General features: G+C 37.2%; 1 protein-coding gene across 2 annotated transcripts in view; it reads right to left on the reverse strand.

Annotated features, from left to right (window-relative positions):
- Positions 1 to 17,322, reverse strand: part of GRID2 (glutamate ionotropic receptor delta type subunit 2) — a 748,101-nt gene that overhangs the window by 217,363 nt on the left and 513,416 nt on the right. For both annotated transcript variants that reach the window (XM_075708772.1, XM_075708771.1), the window contains 3 exons: positions 15,799 to 15,852; positions 7,562 to 7,735; positions 2,254 to 2,415 (listed from right to left, as the gene is read on the reverse strand). In XM_075708772.1, coding sequence (XP_075564887.1) covers positions 2,254 to 2,415; positions 7,562 to 7,735; positions 15,799 to 15,852 — 390 coding nt within the window. The remainder of the gene's footprint in view (positions 1 to 2,253; positions 2,416 to 7,561; positions 7,736 to 15,798; positions 15,853 to 17,322) is intronic.

Consider the following 17,322-nt stretch of genomic DNA (forward strand, 5'->3'; position numbering starts at 1 on the left):
AGCAGAATACCTCTTTCTTGTGCAATTCCAGATCTCAGCTGCAATCTTTAGCTTTCCTCTGCCTAGGAAAATTCAGGAAATTTCTGTATTTCATTTTGGATTAAATTTTTACTCTCAATTTTAGCATGTTACTTCTAGAAATTAATCTCTGTCAGCAAAATGCAGTACAAGGAGTATTTGGATTATTCAGTTTACACCAATAAAATGGCTTCTTATGAAAGCCATCTCATTCAAATAGCAGAGAAACCCAAAAGCAACAGGGTGCAAGCCTGGTTAGCTGTACACATCAGGAATTTCCTTGGCATTTGATTAATTTTCTAGCAAGCTAACCACAACCCCAGCATTTCCACTTGCTCCTGCCTTCTTGAGTGCTTTCATATTTCTCCTGGCCATTTCTCTTCTTATTTCATGGTTAAGAGCTATATGAATTGACCTTCAACATGGTGCAGCTCTTCTGTGAAGGGTCACAGAAGGAGTTTGTTTTATTAATCACATCATTTTAAGAGTTGAGAATTGGAAGAAGATAAACGGGATAGCTAGGACGATGTGGCAAAGAATGGAATAAACTCTGAGATGCAAAGAGATGAGACGGTGGTAAGAAACAGCATAAAGGATGTTTATATAGGAGAACAGGATCAGTCTCACACCCACAAACAACACAAGCAAGCAAATAATCATAACGCAAAAGAGTCAGCAGCCCTTTCCATGGTGGAGTACTTCTAAATTTAGAGATGCTAGTAGAGCTACCACACTTTGCCTGAAACTCCAGCTCAGATAGTAAATTCTAATTCTAAAGTGGAAGTGGGTATTTTGATGCTTCCGGCTCAGGCGTCCTATTTGGATTTGAGTAAGTAGAAATGGCTTTTAGTTTATTAATGAAAAAGTGTGCCATAATATTTACAAAATGGAAGTTGATAAGAAAAGTTCCAGAACCAGCCTTGCCTGAAACATAGGTTAAAATACACAGGACTGCCAAATGTGAATTTGAAATTGCTCTGATAGGTTAAAAGCAATACAGTTTAGAGTCCCTTAAAGACATATCCTGCCCCTGCAATAAGAAATGTGTCCTGGATTATCCTTGCAGTCTCACGACTGCAAACTATTAGAATGGAAACTGGGGACAGCCACCAAAGAAAGCCTTGAACTGTTATTTCGGAGCTAATGCAGATTGACCCAGGACTGGGGAAAAAATAAGCAGTGTTCAAAGGAGCCTTACATTTTGCCAGCATCATCATAATTTCTGGTGTACTTAAAGACCTAATGCAGAACAGCAACTTCTTGAAACAACATTATATTTTAAATTATTTTTATGTCCTTTTAATGAAAGCCATAAATAAAGGTGGGGTTTTTTTGGTTTTTTTTTTTTTTTTTTTAACTGTCCTGGGGTTTTTTTTGTATTTACAATGTAGGCACTGACAGCACTTTAAATTAAATAAGTATACATTACCAGGAAGTATATACAGACAAATGAGAAGGCATTTTTATGGAAGACATCAATAACTTCAGGAGACTGAACCGAAAAACTTACGGGGAAGGGTAAACTACCAACCTATGCATATTTTGACTAAATACTGACCTGGAAGGCTGTAATAATCATCTCTAAGTACACGGAGGCTCTAAACATCATGAAGAAAGGGAATAACTAAGAAAAAATGTCTTAAAAGACTGAAGAGCAGGAAAAGCATCTTGGGCATGAGCATAATTAAGGTATGAAATAATAATCACAGGGAAGTAGTGACAGCTTAACATTGGATAAAGCACTGTAGAGACTGTTACAGGGAACAGTTCTGCAATGGCAGGATATAGACTAGATGAGTTAGGGTTTTCCTCATTCTCATTTCTATTATTTCACTATATTAATGTCAATAGCAGTACAACAGCAAATTCCACAGAACATTACCCAAATTTAGTTCTGCAACCTTTTTTTTTTTTTTTTTACAAATAAAATAGTGAATTTATCTGCTTTACCTCCTAACCTGTGACACTTTTTCAATAGGATGTTATTCGTACTTGAAAATTCTAGTAGTTTGGTAGTTTTGGTAAACAAACTCATTGACTGCATTTCAAATATGCTCATTATGACATGGAAAAGAAACAAAACCAGTTAAAGACTATTTTCATTCAGAAACTGTAAGTATATCAAAACTATTGCTTTGAAAAGGCACTGCAAGAATAATACGCAACTCAGAAGGAAATACTGCCTAATGTAAGTATTTTAGAAATCAAAGACGAGGAAATACAGGGAAAAGGTACCTTCTTAATGGTTTCCAACATGGATCGTCCTCCTTGCCAGGGTTTAGAGTTCTTCCTGATGCAGGTGAGGCTGGCCATGCTGTGCCACTTCCTGTCCTCCAGCTTCTTATGAAAGGCATTTGCCAACAGGAGGACCGTGTCATATATATACAGGTTTGAAATCTGCAAAGACATTCAAAAGGGAGTATTAGCATTATTATTTGTGGTCTTCTGCCAGCAGCCAGAATTTATCAATTGTTTTGCCTCACCCATAATCCTCTGGTAATTAAACAACTTATTTGGTATTAAGAAGAAATTGTAAGAGTAAAAAGTCATCTCTTTGGCTCTGGTAGAAACTACAGCTAGGGGCTGTCACACAACAAGTGATTTGAAGCACCAAACTACACTACTACACTACAAAGCATTACTACATGTGAAGTACAGGCAGCCCAATCACTGGCACAGCTCCACTTGCAGGATTTAAACCCTACTTGTGAACGTAAACAGACTTTCTTTTACTTTTAACCAGCTGCCTGCAACTTTCAATTCTTCAGTCACCAGGTATTTGGACACCATCAAATTCTCTTCAAGATTGTTTTGTTCTTTTGAAAAACAGAAACTCTGAAAACTTAAATCATTTCAGCATGGTTTTTGTTCCTGATTTTTGCAGTCAATTGTGATTGAGGCAATTTCTGGAATTAAATATGACCCAATGAAATCTTTCTTAGTGTGCATGTCGATTCTGCAATTTATAGTGTTTCCTGTCAGAGTATATGGCAATGGCTGTTAATTCCTTGCAGGATGAAACTCTTACTGAGTAAATTCATATATGTTTCACTGTGAGCGTAGTTATACACATACAGTGCGAGGAAGTTCCAGTATGGCATCAAAGAGAGAACAGCTGAACTCAGGAAAATAAATTACTTGTGTGCCAGTTCCACTTACCCATGCACTATTTCTATATAGGTACTTTTAAATGCACACAGTACAAAGTCAGATGTGAAAGATACAATTCAACGTAATAGAATAGAAGCTCAGAAATCATGAACACTTCTGAAACACGTAATTTACAATATAGCTTTATTTCAGTCATTTCTGTCCTCAAATGGCAGGAACATTTATGATACTAACAGTATCATAAAGAGAAACCTCAGCTCTCCTGAACAGAGGTTCTCAGGAAGAGAAATGATGTTCAGAAATGAGAAGGACCTTTGGGAATATTATTTTTAGATAACCTATTGGTCATTTGAAGCCATGGGGCCTGAAGTTATTGAGGGAAAGTCAGCTTCCTCAGCTGCACTGTGAAGGGGGATGTAAAGCATTCCTAGTGCCTGAAATCAAACTAGCCAGCAGCAATTTGCTAACTGAGGCAATGTTGCTGGTTGTTTTTTTTTTTTTTTAAATCCACTAGTCACAGACAAGCCAAAAGACATTTCCCAGATTTGTGGAATATGTTGACTGCTCTGTGTAAGGGTTTCTCAATACAGATGATCTGCTCAAAACCTTAAAAGAAGGACACTTACAATAGGAAAGTATGCCAACTTTGTGGAGAATGCCCCTATTCTACCCCTTAAAAATATCCAAAGACTGGGAAAGTCCTGCAGCTATTGGGAGGGTGTTTATGCCAAGGAAGCATAATAATGCTAAAGATATGAGACACTGACTGGCAAATCCACACATCACCTTAAAAAAAGGAAAAAAAAAAAGAAAAAGGAAAAAAAAAAAACCAGAAAAAAAAAGCCTCTCTTCCTGCTTAATTACTCCTTTCCATGTAACCTATTTTTTATGTTTTTATTTTCTTATGTAAATTCCATCTTTATGCTGGCTTTGCCTGTGTCATCCACAATCTGCTCTGTACAGTTCTCACAGGAAGGTTTTGTGACAGACTCCTTCCCTACCTAGCATCCAGGAAAGAGGTCATCTTTCTCCTTACCTTGCCAGAATTTCCTGGGGCATTTTGCCTTCCACATTTTACTGAAGGAGATGTAATGGTCTGCTGCTTTCCCTCCTGATAAACGCCCAGGATCCTCTATTGCCTTTACAGCTCTACTTTGTTAGTACCACAAACGCACAGAACTTCTGATCCTTATTTCCCTTTTTCTTTAAATGACAATTATCCTTCACTCCCTTTTCTGGGAGATGCTCCTTTATTCTTACTCAAGCTTCTCCCATGATTGCAGTGGCTGTGAATATTTCCATTTCAGTATTCACCCATGAACTAATGTACTTTCCGCAGATGCACAGGCCAGGCATCACTGTGCGTAACAGGATTAAAAGCATGGATTGAGGACCTGGGTTCAGATTAATCAAGCATTTTTAAAATAACTGGGATGATTTGTCTGTATATTGTAAACCTACAAAGAATTCAAAGCATTCCAGCTAAAACCGTACTTCCCCAGAGAAGTCAGCACCACAGGGACATTTGCTTCAAGGGGAGAGAAGGAATTATTTCTATGCTGAGGCAAGTTTATTTTACACATAAGCCATTGCCAAAGGAAAAAAAAAGCGCAAAACCCCTAGAGAGCAGAGACAATAAGGTCCCTAATGAGATTAAATTGGTACATGAAGGGCTACAGATGCCAAGTCATCATTTCCCAACAAAATGACATTGCTTTCAAGGTAGCTTCCATAAGCCAATATCATGGGAAAAGATGACTGTTGTCACAGTTCATGAGGAAGGATGCACTTGCTAATCTAAGAGTAATATTGCTGGGCCTTCATCAAGTGCTAACAGGGCTCAGGAGTACAGAGTTCAGCAATTATCAAGCATTGTTATTCCTTCACTAATAGTTCAGTTAACATTTACAGCAATCAATCACTGATCATGCAATGATAAAGACACTACGATTAATTTCTGTTTCTCAAATCACCCTTCACTATCACTACCAGAAGTATGCTTCATTACTAACTGTCCCGATCAACAGAGTGGGGCTGTAATTAAAGTCACTTTACACTTTTATTCATTTCCCACATAAATTTACTAGGACATGTAATGCATTGCCTGGTATCCATTACTGATCCTTTATTTATTCCAAGTCTCTTAGACTAATGGCTGGACACTTGCATCACCAAGCAGTATCTAAGTGTATAACCTGTTGATGCAATTCAAAATTCAGATGTGATTTTTTGTTCCAGAGTGTAGAAGAAAGGTATTTAGCAATCAGATTAAGTAGGAGTAATTAATATGGATTAATGGTGTTTATTTTATTCATACCTAGACTATTGCACATAGTTTTCAGACAGAAGGGTTATGGTACTAAATACTTCCGCAAATCCAGTTTTTAACTTCTTTCCTCCAAAATGATACAAATTTATAGAAGTTGTTGTTTCGAGTAGGACAATCCCAGAGACACAATGAGAGATCTTCACCAAAATATTTTTCAGTGTTTTAATTAAGATGCTGAAAAAAATTAATTATTCACACAGACTTTAGGGGGAGTAATTCAGAAAAAATAAATCAAAAAATCCACCCTCATAATTTCCAGAGAATATTTCTGATTAGTCATACTTCGATGGCACAAAAAAAAAGCATTAGAAATTTCAATTTATAAATTGTTCCAACTCCCCACTGGGATAGAAGTTAATTTATAATATTGTTGGGGAGAACAAAGAAACAGCGAACAAACCCCACAGCTACTTGAAGGTCTGTGCATCGTACAAAGACACGGGGGAAATTGTGTCAGAGTGTTTCTTCCTTTCATTTTTTAGTATTGTCTCAGTTACTAATAAAGTGCAGCCATCTTGGGGAAAGCATGAGAAAAGTCAACTCAGCTGTGCAGAACAGTTAAACTAGTCAAGCTTCCATCATTCCTTTGAACCAAAATACTATGAAAGCTTTCAATAGGAATATTACAGCTCTCCAAGCTATACCTATATCAAGGACAGGTTAAGGTATAAGGTCCAATCTAACACATTAAATGAAATTTGCCAATTTGCAGAGAATAAACTTTGATTTCTAGAACTTTTTTTTCCTTGAGTCAGTTCACTCTTGAAGTGAAAATAAAAGTGAAGTTGAAGAGAAAAATTGAAACATGAAGCCTCCCATCGATACACAATTCTTGTTTTCTGCCTTGCTGTAGTTAGCAACTTTGTTGATGAAAACTGCTCTTTGCAATCTCTAGCAGCTGCATGTAATCACACCCTCAGTTTTTATGTGTTACCCATAGACTACCAAAGTTCCCCCTAAGACCACGCTGCCATAACAGAACAGCGCAATCTAAAGATTTTTCACAGTTCCTAAATAGCCTCTAGAGAGATCCTATGCATCTATTGACCTTACACAGCCCTGCTTATTTTAAGAACTCTAATAGGATCACTGTGCAGTGTGCTATGGCCGAAGTTTTTCATGTCATCAATAGTTGCTTACTGGCTGCTTTGTGAATAATTAATGAGGCAGAGGCTCTTAGACCTAACTTGAAACAGGGCAAGATGAGCCACACTTTCCCTCCTTTTCCCCTTACATATTTTCATTTCAAGCAAGGACACTCTTCAACACCTCCCTATTTCTCTCCCATTGTTTTCTCTCACTCCTTTCTTTCAGCATCACAACTGCTCTCTTTGCTGCTAAGTCAGATATGCTCCTCCAGCACCACTGCCAATCCAGTCATCTTTCCACAACTTCATAAATGACCATGCAAAGAAACCAAAGTAAAATTGACATCTTAAGCCAATTTCACACTCCTGATTTGCCATAGCTTTGTCATGACGAAGCCTAACCAGATATATAAGAGAGACAGAGGACTTGTTCTTGAAAATACTATGCAAAAGCAGGAGGGCAGTGACCATGATCCTGTTGCTGATTTCATGTGGTAGGAAGGCTCTTATAGTTTAATTGTGATTTGTAATTAACGACCCTGAAAATTAGGCCTCTTTGGAATATCGGCATAGATTTAGGTGCATACACCAAGACACTTGAAACAGATGATGCGGGTTCTCCCCAGGAAGGCTTTCCGAATGACAACACATTTGAGGCTTAGAAAAGCATGGCAACTCAGGAGAAATTGGTTATGGGGAGGAAATTCTTCTCGGTGAGATGACAAAAAATAAAATCTAGCAGGGTAACAAAACAACTACCTCACTGCCTGGAGAACAGGTGGCTTTTTTCAGACTTTTTTTTTCTCGGTTGCTGTGCAGCAAGTGAGGTATTCTTGTCCATCAGTCACACTCACCCCCCACCCAAGTATTTTCTTGTCATGCCATGAGCCATTAAACTACATGTCAGAGCAGACATGAAAAATAAGCATTAAATTACACTAAGCCCCTGGGGAAAACCCTTGAACTTCTCTAGAAAGACAGTTCCCAGGTGGGAATAGACTGGTATATGAACTACCTCCATGCTTTGGGAGAAAGGGTCCTTCGGATCACACAGTGATGAAGATATTCTGTGGTTGCCACGGAAACAGCGCTGACTTATGTTTTGGGGGACTGGAAATGTCTGTCGAATAATTGTTAACCTTCCAATTGACCTTCTCACCAGCTCCTGCACATCCACATCATTTATCTCCTGGAAAATAAGGAAGAGAGAGAATATGCATAAAAGTTAAAATACAGAAATGTTACCACCAGATTATAAACAAAAAATAAACTAAGAGGACCAAGAGGCATGTGATTGCTACATGGCTAATGTTGAGCTTTGCCACAGCCTCAAAAAGAACATATGCATGCTCATTAAAACAACTGACATACCACCCTTAAAATAATTGCAAAAGTTTAAAATGTACTGTGTCCAAACCTCACTGAATCTTTGTAGAAGTAACTGGGCTTAGTTGTTTCATTCTAGGTTTTCTCTCCCTCTCCTTTTACCTTTGATCTTTTACTTAAAAGTGTTTCACAGCATCCCTGGCAGATAATGTGTAAATCAGTAGGAAGTCATAGCACGATGTATTTCTAAGTGTAGCATTACTTAGGAGCTGTGAAGGTACAGACAATTATTCAGGCCTTAACTGTTCATTTCCTGGAAACAAAATATCAAGAACCTATAAACAATGTGCTAGTTAGCAAACATCATTTACCAAAAGGGCAAAGAAAATGCATTAGAGCCTTCTAGGTATATATGCAATTGTTTATAGCAAGACCTAATTTAAAACCAACTTTTTATTCCATAGGGTACCTATTAAGGCTTACAGCTGAACACTCAGCTCCATGGGCACACACTTTAAAGAGAAAAATAACTTAGTAAATACTTCAATATGTGAAATATTAAGCTTAAAATATTAACCTTAAGGCAGGTTAGGGAAACCAGAAAAACAGTTCTTTACATAGCATAGATTTCTGCAGTTTGGCAACACGGTGTTTTACACCACTGAACGATTAGGCCCTCAGGGAACACAGAGCGAGACCATGGGCTCAGAAGCAACAGCAACTGACTCCAACCTTCACATAAGAACTTGAACTTTAGTTAAACACAGGCTTTCTCTGATGACTCAAATAGGGTCAGCTGGTAGCTTTCAAGGCAATTCTATGTCTGTATTTTTCTGTAAAGCAGAAGAAATAATCCACAAAATTGCTCAGTCTTTTTAACTAGAACCTATTTTTCATCACACTGAACAGTTTGTCCATAATCTGTCTCAATACAGAGACTGATGCCCCAAACTTTCTAGAGGTTTAAATTTGTGGATTCCTCCCCCCAGTAAGGGAGGTGCTTGAGGAGCTCCTGTTAGCCATCTACATCTAACATACCCTTGCATACAGCCACAGTTTATTGAATATTTCTGATTCTCATTCGTATATTTATAGCTTTTAATTTTTTGAAGGATACAGCACAGCAGCACTGTTAAACCTGTAACTAAATGCCATAATCATTTTTTTGCCTCTAGCTTCCTGATCTATATCCAAAATCAAGAACTTAGGAGACACCAGGAGATAGATTTGAACTCAAATTACAGAATCTTTCTTGTGAAAAGGAAGCCAAGCTTTTTGAAAAAGCAGCTCTCTAAATGTTAAGACAAGTATCCCAGCAATTTTGGCTTTATTTTTGGAGCTTCAGTTAACATTCTCTATATTAATTATTTTGAAGCAACTTCTTTGGACATACTGGCATTTTTTTATTTCCTTTAAAGCTTGGAAGAAAAACATATGAGATGAAAATTTTAATTTCTACTCTGCTGACTACAGTAAAAGTATTTTATTCTTCACAGGTTGTCATAGTTTTTTAATTCATCTGTTATTCGTGTTCTTTATGAAACACACAATTTTTTCCGCAAACAAAAATAACACATGGCATCAGCTGTGTCCCATGTAATATCTTGCATTTCTGGTTGATTAATCCTTAATGTACCATAGATAATGGTTTCTCTCAACTTAAGATGCCGTCTTTTCATTTAGTCCGTATCATTTCACTAGCTGTAAGGTAAAAAAAAAAAAAAAATGTTGTTTTGGCAAAATACATGTAATTTTTTTTTGTCGTACTTTCAATATAATTGGAAAGGAGAGCTCAAGAAACTTCTTATCGTGATTTTAAACTATATACTTTCTCAGAGGATTTAAAAAAAGTTTGCCTGTTTTCATTATACACCATGCCCAAACTGTAACAGCAAGACTATTAGACTCATTGTAATAACATACATACTGATACCTTCATGGCCGCATTATATTGCTAAATAATACTTTAAAAGCTATTTTGACTTTTAGCTGTTCAAACATTTATCTTTTCTGCCTCAAAAAAGTATTTATTTTTTCTGTATTCAGCAGTTTTTGGTGCATTTTAATTAGACTGTTCTCATTTTAACCTTTAGGTTAGTACCTCATATTTTTATACATCACCTGGGAACTAACAACAGAATCCAAACACTAAAGAGATTTTTGTATCGTTGCCAAGGAGGTATGTACATCAATAGATTAATGACAGCTATTATTTTAAATGCTGTGAATTCCACTGATTATATCATAAATTCAGATTTTAGGTTAACAACAAAGCAATGCCATGCAAACCCAAATTCAACTTTAGTCATTTGCTGTATATTTCTCTGCCATTTTTTTAATACTTGGCATTGACCGAGTGACGAGCCTCTTATACAATGACTCTCCAATATCATCTCTCATTCTTGAATTTTGGATCTGACTTAAGAAAACTATATAAAGCAACTATTGTATGAGAGGAAACAATTTTCATTTGCACTTCAAAGGAGGATACAGTATAATGATACAAAGATGGCAGATGATCTGTTATACAAGCATCAAATGTCAAAAAAAAATGACAAAGCTGGCCAAGTTGAGCTGAGTTGGCACCTGTATAAATCTAAGCTAGGTTATGTGGGGTGTGGGTTTTTTTTTGAAAAAGCAGAAGTTCAACATATAGTTCCAAACCTTTCTTTTGTTGGTCTGAACTTGGAAAAAAGGGGAGGCTGTCCTATTTCAAATGGTACAAGGATAAAATGAGATATACATTTCATCTGAGTAGGCAAATAAATAAGGAAAGAAATGCTATTTTAAATTAATAGCTCTTTACAGATGAATTAGGAAAAAGGAACTGAAGAGGATCACCTGGACATATGAGGCAGAGACTCCAGTGGGAAGCAAGACTATACACTGGACACCTAATATACATTGCCTAATATGCATCCGCTTCATCTCATTATTTTAAGATAAGCAACCTAGGCAGAGACTTACTATTCACCACATAGCAACTGCATCAGTAGTGAGAGACATGGAGGGAAGGAATTTATTCACATGCTCCTGTAATAAGCACCAAAGGCAGCAAAACCTTTTCTTATGGAAACATCTTATCTTTGGGCCAAGAAGATGATTCCAGTATTTATCATATACTGGACATGCCTTATTTTCCAGTGCATGCCATATCTTCATCACAACCTTCATGACAGAGAGGAGAGTGCTTCTTCCTCTGCCAAAAGCCAGCAGCAGTGAGAAGGGGGCAGAGCAGGAAAGGGTGGCCACTGCACAACCCCTTGGGTCCTCTGGGCTGCAACTGTCCATGCTATAGCGTATTTGCGCTATGCCCTTCATGACTTTCTCAGCACTTTCCAAAGAACAGTAGCTGAGGGGAAGGCATAACTAGATGAAGCTCCAAGACAAGTAAAGGGAGACCTTGAACTGCATAATCATTTGCTCCATTATATCTCCCTTAGGTTGTTTAGGTTCTGGGGAGTATGATGAAAAAGAGAAAACTCATAGGACAAGGAGAAATCAATTTTTAGCCTTCACAGAGAAAAAATATCCAAGAGCTTGGAGAAAGCAGGGCTAAGTCAGTCTGTCCATTGTCTCTCACTTGTCTGAAAAAAAGAGCTAGCAGCTTAGTCAAGAACCTGTACCAAAGAAGGTATCATTTCTCACCTGACCTGCTGTCACCATTGGAAAATGTAAGGGTTCAAATGAACCTCTAATGCTACTATTAATCAATTAGCCATATTAAAATGTAGAATTATGTGAGCTCCTGGAACTGAGCTGTGATTTTAGGACCTGATCTAGCTGCTTGAGCTTAAAACATAGTCATGCTCTATGCTCTTCTTCATGGTGGAGTGCATTGGGCTGAAACACAACAGAGCAAGCTGAATGTGTCAGCTGAGGACCAGCACTCTCCTAGGAAAAACATGTTCATCTGAAAGTGGTCTTTCAATACAACCTTGTGGGTCATCCAGTCCTCACTTGTGCTATGATGGGTAAACCTGTTGGATCTTTTCCCATAAACTGTTCTTTAAAAGTGTTTGTTTTTTTTTTCCTTCTCTCCTCAAAGGAGCTTTTCCAGACTCTGATGCCTCTGGTAATTAGAAAACTTCTACTAACTTTTGCCCTCAATTTATTAATGGGCAATTTTCACTCATTTGTTCTTGTACCAACCTTGTCCTCTAGCCCTTGACAACAATGCATTTATTCACACTCTGTACGTGTTTATAAACAGAGAGCATATCCTCTTTCAGTCTTTGTTTTCATAGCCCCAATCAAGCCAATATTTTCAGTCTCTTCTCGCATAAATCAGCTTTTCTGTGCACCTGTTCCATTTTAGTTTTAATAGAACTGGTCATAATGGTGCACATTACTGCAGATTAAATCCAACCAATCCTTTGTACAGTAGCATTAATATTTTCACCTCCTGTATGGTAACTCTAGGCAGTGGAAAGAGTTTTGGGCTGTCCTTGAGTAAACAATAGTAATAGAGAACTGGTGGCAGCCTTGGGCATAGTAAGATGACCCTGAATGTTTTAACAAAGGAAAATGCTTGAAAGAGACATGGATTTAAAATTTTAAAAATGGCATTTCTTTCATTTAAAAAGAGCAAAAGAAAGAAAAGTGATGAAAGTCATACAAACGCCCTTTCTTCAGTTCCACTAAACAAAATCTAAGCTTACTGTACACTTGTGATTTAAGAAAAGAAATATAATTTTACTATCCTGGGCTTTTTGAGGTTATATTTACTATTGTGCAGAGGAAAAGAAACAAGCAGAGACAGACTAACAGGGGGAGAGAGAGAGTGAGAAATCCATTCTCACATTTTGTTAAGGTATATTTTATCATGACTACATTCAAATCCATGACTCCTGCAAATTTTAAATAAAGATTTGCACCATCTGCTTTAAGGCCCTGAAGAAATAGGAACATTTATTTGGAGAGTGTTTCCTCAGCTGACTGTGCTGATCAGAAGATATTTGTATTATTTGCACAGGACTAATATGATGTATTAATCTTTAGCAAATTATGAATCCTTTCATTTTATGGGAACAACCCCCCTCCTGCCATACACACATTTCTATTATGATACATAGTCTTCAAGCAAATTTGCTGTATTACATAAAACAGCAACTAGTAGGACAATAAAAATTAAAGAACTCTTTCCAGGCATTAAAGCATTTAAAGCGAGCAATTAAAATAACAGGTGTTACCTCACAAAGCCTAAGCAGATTCCTGATCACAAAACTGAAGGTGGTATTTCCTTTTGTATTACTATACTCGGTGTGTTGTATCCCCTTGGCACAATAATGGAAAAGGAAAGACAATTCCAGCTTATTTTGGTATCTCATTGCAAGGAATTATTTGAACCATATGTGGATTTTGCAAATCAATGCATTTTCACTGTAATAGATCATCTTAGAGTTTCAAACTAGGAGGCCAGCAAAGCAGTGTTATAGTTACTTAGCTGATAGTCTGATTTAGCCAATACAGGAACACAAACACAGATGTCTAAGTTGTCCAAGATGTCACAAAAGATTTATGTAAGCAACAAAACAGGCAGAGCTCTGAGATCATTTCACAGTCATATGGAAGCACTGTGGTCATCAACAGCTAATGGACAACCATATCAAATGGACTTGGATGTGAAGATAGATATTTTCTATACCACACAGTTAAGGGGCTCATAAATCATTTCCAAATCTTGCACCGCCAAAGTGGAGGCATCGTGATCTTATTACTGAACTGGTAAAATGTTGCAATTATGCAACATTAATAACTCAGGAAATATTTACATTTCGGTTGTAATTTGAACAGAGTGATAAGGAAAAATAGGGCAAAACATGATTCTTCCCATATCATTATCTACTAACCTTATTTATTGCTAATCTGATTTTTGTGTCCACAAAATATTTACATTATTAGCATTTTGAAACAAACAGAGCTTGCAAGTGAGTTACTTAAGTGGGAATATGGATTTAGGTCCAGAAGCAGATTAAACTGAGATGGGATTAAACACGTTCACCTTCTTTATAGCTGACAGCAGGAATGACTGAATAAGATACAGGGATTTTAATGACTATGGTTTGCAGCACAGTTTGTCAGAATGAACTTAATCATGGCTTTCACCCATTTCACATACAAGACTATAAAACTAAGAAGGGACAATATACGTTTCACTGTGTACATCATTCAGCATTCCCAGCTTTGGGACAGCAGCCCAGTGAAAGAGTTTTGGAGTGGAGAAGGCAGTTTAGAGCGGTAACCACTTCGATCGCTCTGCTGTTTCATCTGCTGCAATGTGCAAATAACAATGCTCAGAAAGCAGATTTTTTTCCACAGAGACACTAATTTCTGAATAAAAAGCAAAGAGAAAGCATGTATATTAGGAACTGATCCTCAGTTTTATTTTGCCTTTTGAGCGTGGAGGAGCTGACACAGCTAAAAGCAAGCACCTTCTTTTGAACTTTCCAATTCAAATAACGTTTTAAATGAAAAATCAGTGGCAGTGTCTTTAATTTGACCAGCAAGCCAATATCTGGGCTCTGCCTATGAAATTGTTGTCTAATCTATTGATACAGAGGTTAATGGTGGACTGCTTTAGATTTATTTAATGCTCTTTTTAAAATAATAAGTGTTAACTCTGAAGAGTAGAGAAGAACACTCTACTTCAAGATTCCACTCACTACAAGTGAATTCTAGGTGAATCTGACAGGAAAAGGAAAACACGTAAGTTGTTCTCATGACTGTCTGTAGCTTAAAGCGGGTTTCTCATCCAGTGATGCTCACCCCATTCAGTGCTGGAAAACATGCACGTTACTGGTCAGGAGCAATGCAGGACCCAAACCAATAATTTCTGCTGGACCTGGGTTGTCTTCACAGCACTTTGAGACATGATTTTCTTCAGGGAAAACTTGCTAAAAATCCACAGGTTTAAACGAGTAGGCCAAAGTACAATTCCACTGCAACAACACTATACCTTACTGTAACCTCAAAAAAATACTTTGGATTAAATTACATCACTATTAGCACACTGTACAAATGAAAATCTAGTAATTAAGTATGAAAACAGAAGTGCAAAGTAAATCCAGAGAGTAGACCTGGAATTAACAGGCAATATCTCCAAGCAATCTTTCATCCTGAGAATATACCAACGTTGCGTGATCTACACGGTAGGAGAGAGTTATCTACCTTGGGAATTCAGCCATTCTGGACCTAACTTGCTTTTCATAAAACAGAAGAAAAATCTGAATGCTGTCAAATCTAAGAATAACAGCATAGTTCAATGTTTTATAATCAAAGCTACTTCGCATATTGACTTGTTGCATTTTAGCTGACAAGCATTCATGGAAGAACCTATTTCACAGTCTTAAACCGGGATCTCAGTTTAATTTACTTTCTTTTTTCCCTTCATGAACATTCGTATATGACCTGATCCAGAAGTCCACCAAAAAGCCTCCCACCAATATCAATACGTTTGGGTATCAACCATGACTGAATTCTAGGGGAATTCTTAAAGGAAAGGGAATGAAGGGATTTTTTTTTTTTGTTATTATTATTATTATTAGGAAAAATCACTAAAATATAAATGAAACACAAGCACTCCATTATGAAAGATTACATACGAAAAAAGACTTCAAAAAGATCCTCTAAAAACAGTCAGATCAAGTCAAATGTGAAATCTCAAGATACTCAGAAGGAAAGGGTTTTTTTCATTTTATTTTCCATTTATTCATTGAAGGACTTCTGTTTAAAATAGGCAAGACAAAACAGCTAAGTCCAAGAACTTGTCATTCTATTTTTATTAAGCAACATCCACTCTCTCAGCATGCCTGAACTTTGTTGTGGCTACTGCTTCCTGTTGGCAAAGTCAAGATCAGCATGAATATTGTCAGTAAGCCTGAAAACAGGATCCATGGTTCACAACAATGTTCACTTGACAGTTACCTCATTTATAATGATCCAGTGACAGTCAAAAGCAACCAAATTAGTCTCCACGACCTGAAATAGAGAACAAACCAGCTATCAGTCAGCTTGCTTGTGAAAGCCAGAAAAAAAAAAAAAAATTAAATGGATGCTCTCTGCAAATGACAAAAACCGAAGCACAAGCTCTCAAAGACCTCTGTTATTCAACTGAGGATAGAGAACCTTTAGCAAAATTCTGCAGAAGCATTTGTGTTATTGTTTGACTTGCTAATTAAACTTCGAAAATACATTTCATTGCCGGCATCACAGAAGAGAATATGTTTCAGTTGACTGAGAAGAAAATTAAATCGTTTTTGCCTTAATACTGCGTGTTGAGAGGAAGCAACAGAGAGGAAGGCAGAAAATTAATATCAAATAACTTTTGTCAGATTTCTATAGCTCCCGCCTCTAAGATCTTTCCAATGTACACCTACCCTGGAAGCCTGTGAATTAAAAAAAACAAAACAAACCCAAACAAAAAAACCCCACACCACAAACGCTGGGGTTCATAGAAATGCAAAGAGTGGGGAGGAAAGGGCTCTTTTGAGAAAGAGGGCTGTCACAGGGATGATGAATGCTGGCCTGTCCCAGGCTCCACACACAGTGGGCCTCTAATCCTCCTCCCACGCATCCTCTCCTTTCCTTTGCTGAAAATTATTCCAGGAGCTGCCTCTGTGCTGGACTGAAAATGTACTTCCTAACTCATCTTTCACTCAGCCCTAATCTTTCCCTCCTTGAATCCACTACACTTTTGTGGCAAGTCATGTTTGATTCACTTTCACAGTAGAAACAAAGAGGGAAAAAATACATTTGGTCTGCTTTCATTAGCTAGGAAAGAAATCATTGACAGGAGGGAGGCCAGAAACAAACTACAGAAAAGGCTGGACACATTTACATTTTTTTTTCTAAATGAAATTGAATTAGCATTGACACTGAAATAGTTTTAAAACCCAATTAAACACATTTTATTGTATAATCACCATGCTCTTCTTGATTCACGATTCAAAACTACCGGATACTTAAAACTGCATTGAATCCCAGAAAAAAACAAAGACAAAAATTGAAACAAGGCTTGGAACTTACAACGTTTTAATGATCAAGTAGATGACTAGTGCTGGGCTGTTATTACTTGGACCATTGGACAGTAGTCATGTTTGGCTTTTAATGATGACCAACACAAATAGCAGTTGCCAAGGATGATCGCAATTTGTACTGTGCCATGTTCAAAGAAGAACAATTTAGCTGGCTACAGATCTTAAGAGCAGCAAAAAACCCCATACTGATAACCTTCATTATTAATTCAAAGGCCATTAGAATTGGGGTCACTGCTTATTTACTAGAATGATAGGCAAGATTGGAAATTCTGATCTGGAGAGACTGGGAAAAAACCCAAGAGCAGCAGTATATGAATTAACTTCTTATTTGAAACTCTCACAACACCAATAAGAAATGAGAGGAAATGAAAGCCATAGCTGCTAATGTGCCCCTGGAAAATTTCAATATTAT

The sequence above is a fragment of the Pelecanus crispus genome, chromosome 4 (assembly GCF_030463565.1).
Source record: "Pelecanus crispus isolate bPelCri1 chromosome 4, bPelCri1.pri, whole genome shotgun sequence".
NCBI lineage: Eukaryota > Metazoa > Chordata > Aves > Pelecaniformes > Pelecanidae > Pelecanus > Pelecanus crispus.